The 17,826-nt window shown below is 45.4% G+C and overlaps 1 protein-coding gene across 12 annotated transcripts in view; it reads right to left on the reverse strand.

The window, feature by feature from the left end:
* MAPKAP1 (MAPK associated protein 1) overlaps positions 1–17,826 on the reverse strand; it is a 232,608-nt gene that overhangs the window by 65,517 nt on the left and 149,265 nt on the right. The window contains exon 9 of one of the 12 annotated variants that reach the window (XM_044926341.2): positions 4,693–4,917. The exons of 10 other annotated variants lie outside the window; for them this stretch is intronic. In XM_044926341.2, coding sequence (XP_044782276.2) covers positions 4,715–4,917 — 203 coding nt within the window. In that variant the 3' untranslated portion in view covers positions 4,693–4,714. Of the gene's footprint in view, positions 1–4,692; positions 4,918–8,357; positions 8,643–17,826 lie in introns of those variants that run through there. One more of the 12 variants, XM_006049257.4, reaches the window with a different exon arrangement.

Below are 17,826 nucleotides of genomic sequence, written 5' to 3' on the forward strand. Positions count from 1 at the left end.
AAAAGCATTTGGCATGTCCTTACTTAACAGCTAAGGGCCAGCTGAGGGCTGAAATCCAACAGGAAGTAAGGGCAAAAGCCTGAAGAGTGAAGAGACAGAAGCCACACCATCGTCACGATCATTCTGCATCTTACTTCTAAAGACCCACGGAAGAAATCTCCTTCAGATCTAGCGGGAAATGCTGTAGTTCCTCAGAGCAACTGGCGTGTTTGTACCTTTAGACAGTTTAACATAAATCTGGCAACTAACTGATACTGTATTCCTTTCTCCTTTGCCTACGAGGAAGCTCAGCACTAAATGTGTGATGACTGAACATGCATTTCTGGGTCAGTTAAACCTCCAGACCTTTATTTTCCTTTTCTTTCAGGGAGTTTTCCAATTCATGCATTTTTTTATCCCTTTAGTGTATCTATTCCAACTGCTTTTCAGATTGAAGTAGGATATAAATGAATTAACCTATCATTATTATTGCTGAACATTAGAACAGGTAGAAGGCCCACCTATCTGGAGAATGATAAAGGAAAAGGCTGAACACTTTCAGGGATGTGCCTTCATGTTATTTTTCATCTTTTAGCTTGAAGAGCAGCTTTAATCTGAAAGAGCTGCTTGCAGCCAGAAAAAGTTAAGTATGAACAAATAAGAGGAAGGGGTTTTGAATAGAAAACTCCGGTGTCTGTACCCTCTCACTGTGCGTTCTGGGGAAGTAACAATCTCTGTGTATTGTACCTGAGAAGGGTGCTGTGAGGATTCGAGGGGCTCCGTGGCAGCCGCTGTTACTGCTAGAACAGGCTGGGTGGAGCAGGAACTGCTGCAGGAGGCTTAGGCAGGTCCCGAGCCTCAGAGTCACAAGCTAACAGCCCCGTTAAGGGATGATACAGGGTGGTGGGGAATGCTGGCATCAAGCAGACATCCGCATCCTTTCTCACGTGTGTCTGAGGTAGGAGTACGGGTGGGAGAGCAGGCAGATCTATTTAAACAAGCTTGCTTTTAAGCTACGGGCAGGATTTGAGATTAGAGACTTGCTCAGCAGCCAGGATTCCTCAAGTTCCTTAGTCTCTGTGGTCCTAAGAATACAGTCTAAAAATGATGAGTACCTACCATCCCCATCAAACAAACCACGGCAGCACAGATACCAAAAGATATGTGATGTTGCCATGCCATCCATACATTCACCTAGAAACACTTCAGTCCCACTGCAACAACAGTGTCCCAGACACAGAGATGAATAATCGGTGATTCCTGACCTCCTGCAGGCTGGGGGAGGTGGCAGGACACACATGAGCAGATAAAACTATCAAAGAGCCCCAGCCAGTGATCTTCCCCAGGTCAGGACAGGTGCTGTGGGAATCCAGAAGAGGGGACAATGAACTGCCCCTTCTCTGAGGTGGACACATCTGAACTGAGTCTTGACGCAGAGCTGGGAGCTGGGAGAAGAAGGGGGAAGTAGTGCATTCCTCTAAGAAGGAACAGAATGTGCAAAGGCAAGGAAGTACTGAAGAGCCCCCTGCCTGGGGCCCAGAGCAAATTCAGTGGAGAAAAGGCCTGGGTTCTGTGGGGGTTCAAGGGGAAGCCGGGGCTAGGAGGCTTGGCCCAGAATGTTGGTCAAAGTCTAAGTTTTCTCTTATAAGCAACAGATGCTAACAGAGCAGGGAAGTGACACAATCGGCTTTCTATTTCGGCACACTTCTCTTGGTGGCTCTGTCAACAGTGGGCTGAGAAGACTGGTGGCAGGGAGGCCCACAAGAGGCACGCTGTGCCAAGCCTTGTCTGATCTGTGCCAGGGGCCAGCTGAATCCCGAGTTCCTCACTGAGCCAAAGCCATCACGAACAAGCTGATGCTGTCAATATCCAAGCTCAGAACCAACATCAGCTACCTAAAATGTTTGCATTTAGTGTCAGCTCCATCGCTTGTAACTCTTCCTCTAGGAGTGACTATAATCATTTTCTGTTTGATCTTAATATAAGCACTGAATTATATTCAAGTGATAACCACTGTAGCTTATACCCCCTCTGAGGCTTGGATTGGATCATTTAGAATTTAAATAATAAGAAAGGAACAAGCTGACATGACAATAAGGTCACACTTCAGCCTCTTCTGAGCCAATACACAATTTGCTCTCAGTGGAACAGCCGAATATAATCAAATTAAATACAATTCCTATTACAAAAGAAGAAAGACCAAGGCTGTTCCAATAAACCAATTCTCCTGCCTAGTTAAACTGCAAAACCTTCAGGAAAGGTTTTGAAAGCATGACCCATCAGTTCTAATTTTTAAAACTTATCCTTTCAGTCAAGACTAGAAAAAGGCCCATTCCAACTTTTATCTTTACTACAAAGTGCTGTTATCTTGGCCTGATGTCAGGAGCTCTATCTCTCTTTCTGCTGACAAGCAGAGACGAGAAAGATAAGATTGGAAACGAATCTCACTTCTCTGAGTAAATAAATAATCAATACTCATCTAAATGTAAATGAGAAGGTAGCCCCCTCTGATAACAGCACTCTTATCAGAGAGCCAATTTTCTTCAGACATTTGGCCTCAACCAAATCACCATCATTCAGCCCCAGCCTAATGGCAAAAAATCGTAACTAAATTGAACCGATCACCAGAGATCAACTAAGTTCGGGCCTGGCCACTTCAGGTTCAAATGTTTGGGAATGCAATTCTGCCCCCATTAACTTTCAATAGCAATGAAGAACAGACCGGTCGAGGGGCCAGTGTGGGCAATAAACAAACCCCAGAAAGGGGGCAGCCAGAGGATGAGCAGGAGTGGGTTTAAGTGTTCAAACAACATTGTAACTGGAGTGAACCCCAAAACTGTGAAGAAAGGCTGCTATCATGGGGTGGGAGATAGCATGCTTGCCTATTGTCAAAGGCTTGGTAGAAACTGAGAAGACATTTAAACTTTATTAAGCTTTATGAACACAAAGGTAAATACAGGGGAAAAAAGATATAAAAAAGCTACAGAAGCTAAAAATAACCTAAATGTTGGAATGATCAATTTCCTCCAACTAATTTGTATCTGACTTAGATCTGACCCCGCAGTGCTGCGCGGACCTGATTTTACTGAAATAAGACGCCGTCTACAAGACAAATCGCTTTAAAACCACGGCACTGGGGTTTCCATTTCTTTGCTGCAAGACTCAATTCACTGCTGATGAGAGTATTGGGGAAATTATGACCATTATTGATAGGGCAGCAAAACCACTTTCACACAGTCGTCTTCACGTCGACAGAAAGCTTGCACCGGACCATTAATGAAGGTGTCAGCTAGAACCAGAAATTAAAGACAAAGGCTGGGGAAGGACTAATTTTTAGAGCACGTTAAGGATACTGGACGCACAGAAGCAGCAGCCATCCATCCTCTGAGGAGTAACAGAGCCTAAACAAGCTCCAGCTGGGGACAAGGCAACTCGGCCTCCAAACAGGGGGCAAAAAGTGCTTCTTTTTGCCTGGCCCTGGAGTTCTGAGAGCATAAGCGCTCAACATTATTGGCTTTAAATCTTTCCCAGACAAAGGAGGACATGTCTGGTGTGAGACAGAACTATTCAAAGTGTAACCATCTTGATAGATCTGTTCTTGTTTTTTTTGTGATTAGCAGTAATCTTATACCAGGATGTGTACAGGACTACTTGTACATCCCAGCCAAAAAATTCGTATGTATCCTGGCTCCTCTCATACTTCTTCAGAGCAGTTCCTCAGAGCTAGGTGAGAGGCTATCTGCCAGGGGACAGTAAGATCCCCAAGTAGAACCGAAACTCACTGTTCAAAACAAAAAGAGGCAAGAACAAAGTGTAACCCTCCCTGTTCTTGTTGTGAGCATCTAATCCTAGAAGGTGGACACCGGGTAGTTAAAGTTTGAGTTTTGGAGTTTAAAAGACTTGGGTTAAAATCTCGGCTCTTTTACAAAGGCTCTGTGACACCAGGCAAATAAGTTGGTCTAAACCTTCGTGGAGTAATTGTAAAGATTACACAGAACACAGTGCCTAGGATGTAATAAGCACTCAGCAAATGTCAGCTGTTATACTGCTATGCAAGTTTAAACAAAATCATCAATTTGCTCTTTTAGAGTATAACAACAGTGACTGACATTGAGGACTTACCTGCATTAATTTTCTGAGGCAGGCCCTATTCTAAGCCCATTTTATGGAGGAGGAAAACACACAGAGTGGTTAAGCCACGTGCCCACAGTGAGGCCAGGAGGAGAATCCAGGTGTGTGAGTCCAGGCTTGTGCTCTTAACCACCCTGCTATGCTGTGTTCCAGGAAGAGCTTTCTACAATCTTATTGAATTTGGGGTTAGAAAAAAAGAATTGTAAGGTTGAGAGAATTTATCCGTTCAGAAAGGAGTGAAGACACTGGGTGGGAGACCAGGAGGAAGAGAGAGTGGGCAGTGGGTCTCGAGGGGCTGAAACCGAGAGCCCCTCAGCCCTCACGCAGGCACCTATCTGCTGAGTGCTTAAAGAGAGCGTCATCTGCGTGCCCCGACTTTGCTGGGGGGAGGGGGCCTCTTTCCAAGTTAAATGATTTACAGAGTTACTGCCTCAATCCACAGTTCTGAAAGTGTGATTTCTTTAGGGTTTAACTATACCCATTTCTAGTCTTGTTACAACTTTTTTATTGCGATAGAAAACATTTACTGGAAATATGTTACTGCTATTACCAGGTCATAAAATAAAAAGAAAAATAGTTTATGTATTGCCATCATTTCCAATCATCAATCAGAAAGTGCCAAGAGGAGGAAAGGAAAGGGCGTGCAGCTGAGATTTTCTTCTTTGTGTAGGAGAAAATGCAAGAGCACCATAATTCTTCGGAACAAATTTCTTCTTGAACACCCAGCCTCGCAGAAGGGCTCCTGAGAGGGGTCGGAAGGCACACCTTTGGGCAGCTCCCCTCCTCTCTGCAGCCCTGTCCGACTCCCTGTCAGAATTAAGAAGAGCGCTTTAATCACCTCTTCGGGGCGGTGTTCCTCTCAGTGCCCGGGGCAGGCTGTATTAGAAGCACTGATATCCATTTGTCATTGTCCTCCTCTGCCCCCTTGCCCCAAGTCAGGGCACTCTGAAGATGAGGGTGGGATTTTTTAAAAATCCAACTCAGGACTTCCAGTGGTCCAGTGGTTAAGACTCCATGCTTCCAATGCAGGGGGTGGAGGTTTGATCCCTGGTTGGGAACTAAGATCCCACATGCCTCAAAGTGCAGCCAAAAGAAGGAAAAAAAAAACCAAAAAAGTTAAAACCCCAACTCTACTCCCAGAGCTCCAGCACAGCCAATGGACTCTTTGTAGGTGCTCAGGGGTAATGGTGGTTTCCTCTGTTAAACAGAATGACTGCAACAAGGCGCCATTTAAAACTGAATTACCCCACAAGGGCTTCCCTGGGGGCTCAGTGGTGAAGAACCCGCCTGCCAGTGCAGGACATGCAGGTTCCATCCCTGGGTGGGGAAGATCCCCTGGAGAAGGAAATGGCAACCCACTCCAGGATTCTTGCCTGCAGAGTTCCATGGACAGAGGAGCCTGGGGGACTAGAGTCCAAGGGGTCACTAAGAGTCAGACTGAGTGATAACACACACCAGTATTCTTGCCTGGGAAACCCCAAGGACAGAGAAGCCTCGTGGGCTACAGTCAATGGGGTCGCAAAAGAGTTGGACGTGACTGAGTGACTGAACAACAATGACCCACAAAGGAATCTAGCCTAGGAAATATGATTCCAAGCACATGATGATGTGTGTTCAAAGATGTTCACTGTAGCACTGTTTTAATACTAAAAAGTGCACACAATTTAAATATCCTCTAATAGGAAACTACAAAGTAAATACAGTATATCTGTATACTGGGATGTTATGGAGCTGTTAAAAAATTAAGCTTAAGTTAATAAGACATGGGAAGATTACTTTGATATACTATTAGATTTAAAAAGATACAGAAGGTATAGCACATGCTCCATTTTAATAAAGTAAACCCCCAGCTGCATATGTGTATTTACATGTGTGTGTGCACGCATGTTTGTTGATAACACTTACACATACAAACATAATCTGGAAGGCTGTGAGTCAAACTGTTCTCAAGGTTATTCTGTTAGAATTACATCAGGGGTAGGGTGAGGCAGTAGCAAAGGTGAAGGCTTTTGCTTTCTTTACAGATTTCTATCTTGTTTGGCTTTTTCACAGAGGGCATATATTAGTAATACTTCCCTTGTGGCTCAGTTGGTAAAGAATTCGCCTGCAATGAGGGAGACCTGGGTTCGATCCCTGGGTTGGGAAGATCCCCTGGAGAAGGTAAAGGCTACCCACTTCAGTATTCTGGCCTGGAGAGTTCCATGGACTGTATAGTCCATGGGGTCACAAAGAGTTGGACACGACTGAGTGACTTTCACTGTAATTAAAAATCCAATTTTAAAAAATGAGGTTGAATAACCTTAGCGATGATTCCAGCAGGACCAGACTAGGGACTGAGGCCCCTGGAGCCTCCCTTCAGATGATGTGGGCTCAGTGGTTGCTGGAGAGCCAGGAACTAAAATGGCACAGAGCCTGTTTAGCAGCTCCCGTGGTCCTAAGTCAAGCCATGGAGTGGGCCCCAGAGGTTTCCGGAGCTGTTCAAAGGAGCTGAGCAGCAAAGGTGAAGATGAATCAAGCATCTGAGGCTGGCTGCTAGTGCCCAGAGACCATTCCCAAAGAGAGCCAATGACCACAGACTGAGGGTCACACTGCCCACCCCATACCTGCCCTGTCCTCCTCGTGGATTCCAGACAGTATTATGGAAAACCAACAGGGATCCCATACTGTCTGTCTGGCCTATTCAACCCCCTCCTGGGGCAGTCCTGATGCCTTCCTCAGCTCAGGCTTTGAGACGAGGTGGGTGTCAGGAGTCCATCCCTGCAGCCGGGGGTAGGGAGAAGGTCTGATCTGATTTCTGCTCTAGGCTCAACTGTGTGTGTGTGTGTGTGTGGCTCAACTGTGTGTGTGTGTGTGTGTGTGTGTGTGTGTGTGTGTGTGTGTCCGTCCGTCCAGGGGTTCCCTGACCCCCAAACCATTTGAGAGGGTATGGTGTAACAGCTATAAGCCAGACTGCTTGGGTTTGAATTTTCAGCTCCACCACTTATTAGCTGTGTGACCCTGAGCAATTTACCTTTCTGTGCCTGACTTTCACATCTGTAAAAGGGGGATAACAACAAAACCTAGCTCTTCAGAGTTGTTCCAAGGATCCACTAAGTCACGTGCCTGGATTGCTGCTTCTGCTTTCCAAGCAGCACTCAGAGAGACAGAGCGAGAAGCGGGTGTTTCTAGCTCTCCAGAAAGGGCTGCAACCTCTAGGTCTGCCACACTGGTCTCATTTCCCTCTTCTCCACCTTCCACCTAATGACATAATAATCTAGAAATATCCTCTAAAACTAGGCCGTTTCAACCCACTGTGCCTCTGTCTGGAATGATCTCTACTTCACTCTTCCAGCACTCATGCTCTCCTACTCGAGGAGTCCAAGTTCTGCCCAGGTGCCACTGCCTGATTTCTTTATGAGGCTCATTCTAAAAAGATCTCTGGATGGGCCTGTCTCTCATACTTTCCACGCGGCCACTGGGTGGGGGGAGCACATTTCCATGGTCCTGCATTCCCAGGATGGCTGAGGCACCAGGATGGTTGTATTTGACGATGAACCTGAAGCTCAGCTGGCCTGCCCACCATCCAAACCATCTGACTTGAAGCTCCACCTCCATTGGATTCCAAACGTCCCCTTTGGTTGGAGACTCCCAGCAGTGCCCCAAACCTGAATGGGTTTCCTGGGGATGGATGGAGCTAGGGTGGCTAAAGCTGAGCCACTTGGCTGCTTTGGATACTGGCTGGAGAACAGAAGACCACCACTGACCCAGGCCAGTCCTACCTCTTAGTCAGTCTGTTTCCTCATCCAGGCCCTTCTTCTCTAGCCACAGCAACTGTGTCTGAACATCAGAACGAGAAGAGGGAGGGCCTGGACAACCTAAAACTTCAGAACATGGAAAAGGCTGGAAGCCACTGGAGAGCAGCCTTGCACACATCAGTTCAGGCAGGGAGGGTGGTGCAGGGCCAGACACTCTGCCACCCTGAGAAGTCCTAGAGTCCATAATCTGTCCCCACCCAGCTGGTGTGGGTGTACTTCCCTTTGGAGAAAGGAGGCCAGATGTTACTTGTAAAAAAAAAAAAGAAATATTTTTTCTTCCTTCAAATCCAGATATCACTTGTTAGAGAGAATGGAAACCTTTAACACTGTCCCTTAGCGTCCAATTTTTCAACCCAATCTGTTTCTCTTAACTCAAGTCACTGTGACATTACCAAATTTTACATACAGTTATCTGTTGCTCTGTAAAGAAATACAGATGGTTTTGTGGAAATAAACAGTCATTTATTTTAAACAATTGTAAAATAGTTTATGGAAACCAGTGGGGTAATGCATTCAAATAAATGCCAAAACTGGTTGATGGGGAGCCAGGGTGCTAAATCACACTGCTGAGGAATTCAGCTGTGGGGAACAGATAGTAAATCCAGAGTGACAGAATTTCCCGTGATGGCAAAGGTTTCTGACATTCAGTCCAGAACTCAAAAACCGCAGCAGTTCAAACCCATTTTCCTTAACACAGCCTTGACAGCCAGTGAAATTAGTGAATTTAGTCACAAGCACCTAAGAACAAAAACAAAAGAAACAGACAAAAAGGAGACTTCATTTGTCTGCAGCCTTTTCTGAACCATATAAAAGCAGGGACTCCAACCTGAGTCAATGGAGAGCAGGCTAAGGGCCAACTGTTCTCCATCACCAGATGTTATGATACAGTGGAATCTGGGGCTTCACACTCAAAGCTGCTTACACCAGAGACTGGCTTGGGTGAATAACACCCTCTCTGAACCCGTCTCCTCCTCTGTAACATGAGGGTAATAGTTGCATGTACCTGACAGGCTGTTAAGCAGACGCAGTGAAGCCCCTGGAGTGACGGTGTTCTGTAAACAAAACTGGCGCCCATGGCCCTGGTGGAAGGGGTTCTAGCCCAGAGAGGGACAGCAGGCTGCAGGTTTCTTAGGGGTCTCCACCAACTCCCCCAAGGAAGCACCACTGACAGGGGATGGCTTGGGCCTGCCTTTTGTGGGAAGGGAGAGAACTCCGAGCACTTTTCTGCTTCTAATTTTATAAGACAATTAACTGTAAACTCATTAACCTTCCCTTCTCAAACCTTTTCCTTGTAACTGGGTTTCCAATGATGATACCATGAGCCTCCCAATAATTAACTCAGTCGTTTGTTGAACATTTACTGAACTCCTACCACGTGCCTGGGCTTCCCTGGTGGCTCAGAGGGTAAAGCGTCTGACTGCAATGTGGGAGACCTGGGTTCGATCCCAGGGTCAGGAAGACCCCCTGGAAAAGGAAATGGCAACCCACTCCAGTACTCTTGCCTGGAAAATCCCATGGACAGAGAAGCCTGGTGGGCTACAGTCCATGGGATCGCAAAAAGTCGGACACGACTAAGCAACTTCATTATACCACGTGCCATGCCCTGGGCTAGACACGACAGACGGAAAGGCGAAGCAGACTGATTCTGGCCTTTGAGGGTCTGGCACAGTGAACAAAGCCCCTCAAGTTTGGAATATTCCTCATTTAGCCGTCTTCCTTGCTGCTGACATTAGGTCAGCCCCAAGTTCCACAGACTCTATCCACTCACCAAGTCTTCCTGGCATGCTTATCACCCAGCCCAAGGGACGGTCTCCCAAGCTGCCTCCAGTGATCCATTACCCTACCTTTTCATCAGAGGGTGCCTTCTGGAGTCAAACTCTGAAGGTTATCTCTTCCATGCTTAAAATCCTTTACAGGGGTGGGATGAATTGGGAGATTGGGATTGACGTACACAAGCTATCATGTGTAAAGTAGCTAGCTAGTGGGAACCTGCTGTATAGCATAGGGAGCTCAGCTCGGTGTTCTGTGATTACCTAGATGGGTAGGATGGGGCTGAGTGGGAGGGAGGTTGAAGAGAGTGAGGATATATGTATACACATAGCTGATTCACTTTGTTGTACGTTAGAAACTGACACACTATTGTAAAGCAACTATTAATAAGCCCCAATTAAAAAAAATTCTTTCACAACCTCCCCACAGCCAACTGTTCAGCCTACTCTCCAAACCGTCTATCCATCTTAATTTCTTGTTCTTCTATGTTCTCTGTGATCCAGCCAAACACATCTCCTCACTATCTGCTGTACACACTTCATGGTCTCCCACCTCCACGTCACTGCCGGGCCATTCCCTTCACCCATGCTGCCTGTCCCTCCAGTCTGTCAACGCCCCCCCCCCCTTACAGTTAGCCCCCAAGTATAATCTGGGCTCTACAACGGGACAAGTTGTACCACTTCACACCTCTGGGCTCTGCTGCAGGCCAAGAATTTTGCAATCCCAGGCCAAAGTGCAAAATCAAGACTTCCTTTCTTTTCATTTACTGTTGGACTTCAGGTCTCACTCAAGTACCTCACTGCTCTTGATCTCGGCCCAGCCCTGTCCAGGACCCTGCCCCCAGGCCTGGTCCCACCAGGTTCTCAGTGCGCCTCTCTGAAAATCCTGCTTGCCTTGCTACCCACCTGCCGAGATTTCCGTGTTCATAAATTACACATTTAATTTATCTGAATTCAATCACACGTGCTTGACAAAAATGAGGGGAAAAAGACAGGGGACACATGACCAAGACAATACCTGAAATTGTTTGGAGAATTCTACTTGCTGTGACCCAATGGGGAGTGAGTGTGAGGCAACTAATTTATTTTTGCAACTACTGGACTTGGCAAATGTGTGACGAGTGACTAAATGAATTAATTGGGTAGATGGTGGTGTCTTAGTTCTCCAGTTCCCTTACAGTGTGAGCCTCTTTCGGTGTCAAATTTGACTTTAGTATTTAAATATATGTACTTATAGTTTTCATCTGTTCTAATGCTAGAGAAAAAAGCTAGCTGTATTTCAATTCAATGAAAAACCACAGAATACTGGCCTTTGACAGGAATTTTTCAGAATCTTTTTCCTAGAGGTCATTTTGACAGTAGGATTTTTGCTTCCTTGTTGCCTCTGTGACTTAACTCTGTCAGGACAGGACCTGTACTGCTGTCCCTGGATGCTGAACATCATCTGTTTCCTGGTCCCGGCTGCCTGTGGTTCCCCCTTAGTCGTGTAGTCCTTGGGTATCGACCACCCATTTACCCTGCTCACTGTTCTGGGGAGTCAGATCCTTCACAGATGGGCTCCATCTGCCAATCCAGTTCCTCTCTGCCTGTCCACCTTCCTTCTAACCACCTCTGTACCAACCAGGGCTGTGCTTTAAGTCAGGACACAAGCCTTTAGTAAGCACTTTTCTTAGCTAGTATCCTGTCTGGATCCATAATACTCAAGTGGGCTCTTGTCTCAGTATCTTCCATTAGATGGGTAAGACCTTAATGGCAGGGCTCAAATGCCAGCTCCACCAAGCTTTAAGATCTTGGGACACACACACACACACACACACACACACACACACACACACAGAGGACTACTACTTAGTCATAAAAAAAGATGAAACCCTGCCATTTGCAAAAACATGAATGGGCTTTGAGGGTATCAAGCTAAGTGAAATAAGTCGGCCAGAAAAAAACAAATACTGTACGATTTCACTCATACATGGAATTTAAAAACAAACATAAAATAACAAAGTAAATGAACAAACCAAACAAAAACTTATAGATACAGAGAAAAGAACAGGAGCTACCAGAGGGGAAGTGGGGGTGGGGAGGGCAAAACAGGTAAAGAGCACCAACTGTATGGTGATGAATGGAAACTAAATTTTTGGTGGTGAGCTTGCTGTACTGTACACAGAAGTAGAAATATAATGTAATCAAACTCATAAAATGTTATAAACAAATGTTACCTTGCTAAAAAAAAAAGACCTTGGGAAAATTACTCAAGGACTGTAAATACTGTTTCTTCATCTCTAAATTGGAGATAATGGTAATTATTAACTCACGAGGTTGTTTTACAGATGAAATAATAATGTATATAAAGCACTGAGCCTGGCACATAGTAAGTGCTCAATAAATGGCAACTATTTATTTTTACATTAATACAATTTTGCACACTTTACAATGTTCAACTGTGAAGCCATCAAACAGGTAGCAAGCTGTTTTACTTTAGGCCAATTGTGACTTATAACCTAAGATGTTAAAATATGCTCCTGCTTGTGCTAAATACGCGAAACAAAAAGGTAAAAGCAATGGAAAAAATGGCAGCAGAGGAGTCGCGGCTGCCAGCCATTTTCCTTTCTGGGAGGTTTCCCTTTTGTGAGATCTGCTATCTGGGAGCTGGCTGCCCTGCTGGCTCTCCGTTTGCCTTGCTAATAACAGTAAATCCAGCAGCTTCTGCGGCAGCTCCTGTCTCCTTCAGCTGACTCGGAGACCAATCAGCGTTTCCTCTCTGCTAATGTCAGATGTTCCCTGGGAAGTCCCGCTGAAGACAAAATTTATGACAAAAGTTTCTCCAGCTTTTAACCCTTCTGCATTTCCAGCCCCAGATGCAGAGTGCTCCATAGGAATGCCAGGTCATTCCTACATGTGCAGGCCTATGTTCTCACTGACGCTGTGCTGCTCTGACAAGGGGCCTCAGACCCCTGGAAAAGCTCAAACGAGCAGCTGGGCAGACAGATGCACACATTCTGGGGCATACCTAACGTGGACTAAATTTGAGCTGGGTTCTTTAGCAGCTAGAGTCTCTACCAAACCAAGACTCGAAGCAGTCATACACATAAAAAACACGTGCGATCACAAAATTCTGAGTATGACTGGGTCTCATAACAGTGAAACTGAGGGAAGGGACAGAACTAATATTTATTGAGTAATAAAATAATAACAGCTAAGTGTTTGCTGTTTGATATGGATCTCTATCGAATTCTCTAAACAATGCCATGAAGAAAATACTATTAATATTCTCATTTATAGATGAGGAAGGGCTTCCCAGGTGGCCAGTGGGTAGAGAATCTGCCTGCAATGCAGGAGATGCAAGAGGTGTGGGGTTTGATACCTGGGTTGGGAAGATCCCCTGAAGGAGGGAATGGCAAGCCATTACCGTATTCTTGCCTGGACCATCTCATGGACAGAGGAGTCTGGAGGGTTACAGTCCACAGGGTTGCAAAGAGTCAGACAAGACTGAAGTGACTGAGCATGCAAGCACACAGAGGAAAATGAAGTTCAAAGGAGCTAAGTGACTTACCAAGCAGCTTAAAAGAGTAATCGGAGCAGGAGTGGAACCAGGGAGATGTTTATAGAACCCAGGGATTAAGCTTTGCAGTTAAGACTGCCAACAAGCAGCCTGTGATCTAGCTGTGACTTTATTTTATTGAAGATCAAACTAAGGCAAGAAACTCGAGAGTGGGAGGACAACGTGCCCACGGTCACCCAACTCGCAGTGGCAGCGAACTTTAAGCCAGTAAGGGAGGCCTGCTTCTGCTTAGTAACAGCCACACCCTGAAAGCAACCCTCCCAAGGGCTGCGGAGGAGGACAGCATGCAGCTTCAGGCTTTGGGAAGACAGCGGGTGGCACTCCACAGTCTCTTCAGCTGGAGAAGGAACAACGGCTGGGAGGCCCCGGCTCACTGGCGAAGGCAGCCGGAGAACAGCAGCCCTGCCAGGCCCTTACAGACCTTATGTTCCTGGCACAGAAGGGTCTCATCACAGGGTTTTCATTGTAAGAATGTAACTGGGACAGCTACATTCTAGTTCAATGGGCCTTTCTATGACCTCTTTGCCACCTCTCCACGGAAGTTAAACGACAGACTTAAACAGATTTGTAGATCCAGTAAACTCATTTTTGTCTCAATTTAAAAAAAAGGGGGGAAAAAACAGTCCAAATGAACATGTGACAGCTGTTTGGGAGTCTAATGTTATGGAAAAGCAGCTGTTTTCATTTATATTTGAGGTATTAGTCACTCTTAGAATGGGACAGAGTAACTCAGCTAATAGTTTCTGCTTTAACCTACGGAAAATACAGGTCACAGAGACAAGATGTTGGCAAAATCACAGTGTAAGTTACACTCATATAACGTTTTGGTCTTAAAAGGTTTGGAGATGCAACTATTTAATAACGATGTTCTCATAGGAAACTGACATCCAGCCCAATGAAATGGACGGTGGCTTTTGGGAAACAGGAAGTTTCCAAGTAGAGAAAGTCCACATAAGTAAGAGACAGAAAGAGAAAGCTTTTTAAGCTCTAGAATTTGAAAGTCATTTTTTTTTTTTACAAATTTTAAAAACTACCCTTACTCTTATCAAAGTAACCTATATCTACAGTTTTATAATTCTAATACTACAAGTCCTGTAACAAAAAGCAGTTAATTCCCTGCCCATCCCTGAGCCTGTCCTTAGAGGCAGTCAGCTTAAATGTTTTTGGTTATTTCTTCTGGTACTGACTTTTATATTCCTTTTTAGCATTCCTATTCAGTTGTTTTAGACATTATTATAAGTATCAGACAGTACCTCTTAATGGCTGCTAAAGAAGATGAAGATTTAGTGTGTGGTCTCTTTCCCTCCCCTCTTTGGAAGCGTGTTTGTTTTATTCTATTTTATTTTTCCTGTGATACAGCGTGGGCAGTAGCCTCCTCCTCCCTACTTGATCATCAATACTTAAAATGACTTTCTGGCATACTCCTCTGGCTCCCGCAGGACTCATTAGAGATCCAAGTGAGTAAGGAAACCTGGAAGGCAACACTAATTTCAACTGATGTGTGCTGCGTTTCATTTTTAGGATATTTACATTTTCATTCGATGATCTGATTCTTGAAGGAAGTCTGACCTTCAATAGTCAAAGTGCACTGAGTCCATTCCTAAATAGGAAATAAGCAGCCTTGGGCCTGGGTTGGAGGGAGAGCAGCAGCTGTGGGCCGTAGACGGGCTCTCGCTGCTTCTCCTTGGTTCATTCCACAACACGTGTTAGCCACCAACTGCGGGCCACCTATGGTGGTGCTGAGGTCTGGTGCTGGTAAACCAAAAGGAACCCATTCTTCTGCATGAAGGGCCTCCATTTGACTCCAGTGAAGGCTCACTGCCCCCATCCTAAACCTTCTCCCAAAGGAAAGCAGGGTTCTCATCCTTTGCCTTGGTAGGGACTCTCCAACATCTGGCAAGATCGACGTATTAGGAACCCTCTGATGCTAGGCTGAGTGGCCAAGGGTCAGTGTCTCTCTAGCAGTTCCAAGGCTGAGATATGGCTGGTGCCTCTCAATTTCCACTGTGGACCTGAATGGGTCCCTCAGTGCTCATGAATTCACTCAGCCCCTGCTATCCTGAACACCTCTTCCTGCACCAGAGAGTGGTGTTGGTAGCCAATTAGGAGGTGCATGGAAATGAACCACTGAAATGGAAAGGCCGAGGCAATGCCCTATCTTAAGGGTGAGATGCGCTCCCTTCAAATGACAAAACTGGGTCTCACAGAAGTCCTTTTTGTCAGAAAGTGGGCAGACTAAAGGCTGGAAGAGAGACCCTCTATCAGAGGCATCTTGTTGGCTTGCTTACATTTTATTGGCCGTCTCCCCACTGGGACGAGAGCTCTCGAGGAAGAGGCCTGGTCATTCTTTTCCAATGCCTGCAACGCAGCAGAGATTCCATCAACATTTATTGAGTGATGGATCTGGTGTGGAAAACACTGTGCTCAAGGGGCCTGAAGGACCCTTGGATTTTTCAGACTTAAGTCACACTTCATCTTAACTTCATCCTAATTCACACTGTTCTATTAAACACAGTATGTCAAGAACAAAGGGTGGGGGAAGCTGGGGTTATGATTTGATATTTCTATAATTATGTGGTGACAGTTTAAGGGAAGATTGAGGAGTTCCAACAGACCACCTCGTATCTCTTGCGGCACTTGGGTTTTAATCACATCTCACTGTCTTTCTGTTGGAAAAACTGGTTTGCTGGCACAGTGGAGTCTCTGCAACTTGCCGACTGGCCTGCTGTGATCAGGAGCTAGGGAGAAGTAGGTGCCAACATGTCCTCCCCAGACTTGCTTCCCAGTGCCACTCCTGATGTCTTCTCCTGACTGTAAGTCATCTCTGTCTCTGGGCATTATTGTCATTGTAAGGTATAGGAGAAAAAGGAACACCCTCACTGAAGACCATTTTTCTGAAAATATTTGGAGCTGCTGCAGAAAGCCCAGTATTTGTGCCTTTACTCAAAAAGGAAAAGCTTGTTATGGAAAGTAGTTACTGAAACTGTGAACACAGTCTATTAAACTGCTTATTGGGAAAGACTAGCTCCATGGTCAGGCCTCAGAAAGCCGTGAGGAAGGAGTAGGTGTCTCAGGTCCCTGGGCTGGTCTTGGAGAAGTCTTCTGTGGAGGGGCAACTGTTCTAAAGTGATGGTTTTTCAGGTGACTAAATTCAGTCTTGGTAGAGGAAGAGCTCCCCTCGCAGCTCCTAACAGGATAAACACACTAATGGCCTGCCCCAAGAAACAGGGCTTTCAGCAGAAGCAAGGGGGCTTTCTACTTCCCCTGGGGGAGATCAAGACTCTTGGTGGGGGAAATTAAAGGGCAGAGGCAGCACCCCAAACCTCTCTGTCTGTAGTCATTCACTCAAAAATCATATTGGTATGTAATTCTGTTTCCTCTTCTAAATATTTTCTGAGAAGAAGCAATAGCCTTTGTGAGCTACTCACTGTTAATACAGGGGCTTTTAAAAGTCGCTTGTAAACATGTATGGTACAGGCAATGATGGTTTGTTCACTTTGTCTCTAGAATCTTAGTTGGAGTAAATTAAATTTGCTGATATAAGCTATATGACAAATGAGCCCTGATCATTAAGCCACCCCGATATATATGGTTTGGGTTTTGTTAGTTAAAAACAATTAGAGTTGATGCTCTGGGTCAAGTTTTCTCCTTGTTCCATGTAAAGGGTGCTTCCGGCAGATCCACATCCAAACAAATTCAAAGACTGGTTCTTCTACAGGGTACAAGCTCTCTATAAACTTAATTTACTGGAAAAACAAAAAGCACAGGCAAAGGCCAAGTCCTGTGGGTAGGAAAGAAGTCACAACCTAAAAAGCCAGGTTTTACAGTATGCCTAGTGTGGCTGTGGCCATGGGGATAAAGGCCATGACACTCACTGAATGCATCCTACAGATTGAGTGCTTTACATGCCTTTAGTCAAAACAACAATACCCTGCAAGGTAGACAGGATTGCCCCTACTGACAGAAGAGATAACTGAGGTAGAAAGGTTTGACTTGCCTGCCTTCGCAGCTGGTGTTAAAGGTACAGCTGGGTGGGGACTTGGGCTGGGCTGGTTCCACAGCCTACGCCCCTTCCACGGGCCATGCTGTCGTCAGCTTTCACCAGCTGAAGCTGGAGGAAAGCACCCTGCCCCCGCTGAGCCGGGGACCCTGTCACCTCTGCCAGGAAGGACAACACCGTGGTCAGGAGCCCAAACTTGGATTCAAGCCCTGGCTCCCAGCTTATCTGTGACCTAGGACCAGTCTTGCAGCTTCTCTGAGCTTTAGCTTTCTCATTTATAAAACAAAAATAACAACCGATTCAAATAGTTGTTTTAAGGTTAGTTGAAATGATCTTTTTAAAAAGTGGTAGACTGCCTGGCAAAGTTTGAACATTCAATGAGTGGTAGCAATTATTACATTCATAACTCCACATGCTACTTAAAACTAAAGGTCAATGGAAGAAACTGTGACCTCAAAGGTATCATTTAACATGTGAAGTAATGAAAGATAAAGCATCCTACAAAAAGAATATTAGTGTTTTCTATGCCATGAGGATGTATATTTGTTAAGTTCAGAAATTTATGTCAACGTGAGCAGAATTTAAATCATATAT

The sequence above is a fragment of the Bubalus bubalis genome, chromosome 12 (genome assembly GCF_019923935.1).
Source record: "Bubalus bubalis isolate 160015118507 breed Murrah chromosome 12, NDDB_SH_1, whole genome shotgun sequence".
Classification (NCBI taxonomy): Eukaryota; Metazoa; Chordata; class Mammalia; order Artiodactyla; family Bovidae; genus Bubalus; species Bubalus bubalis.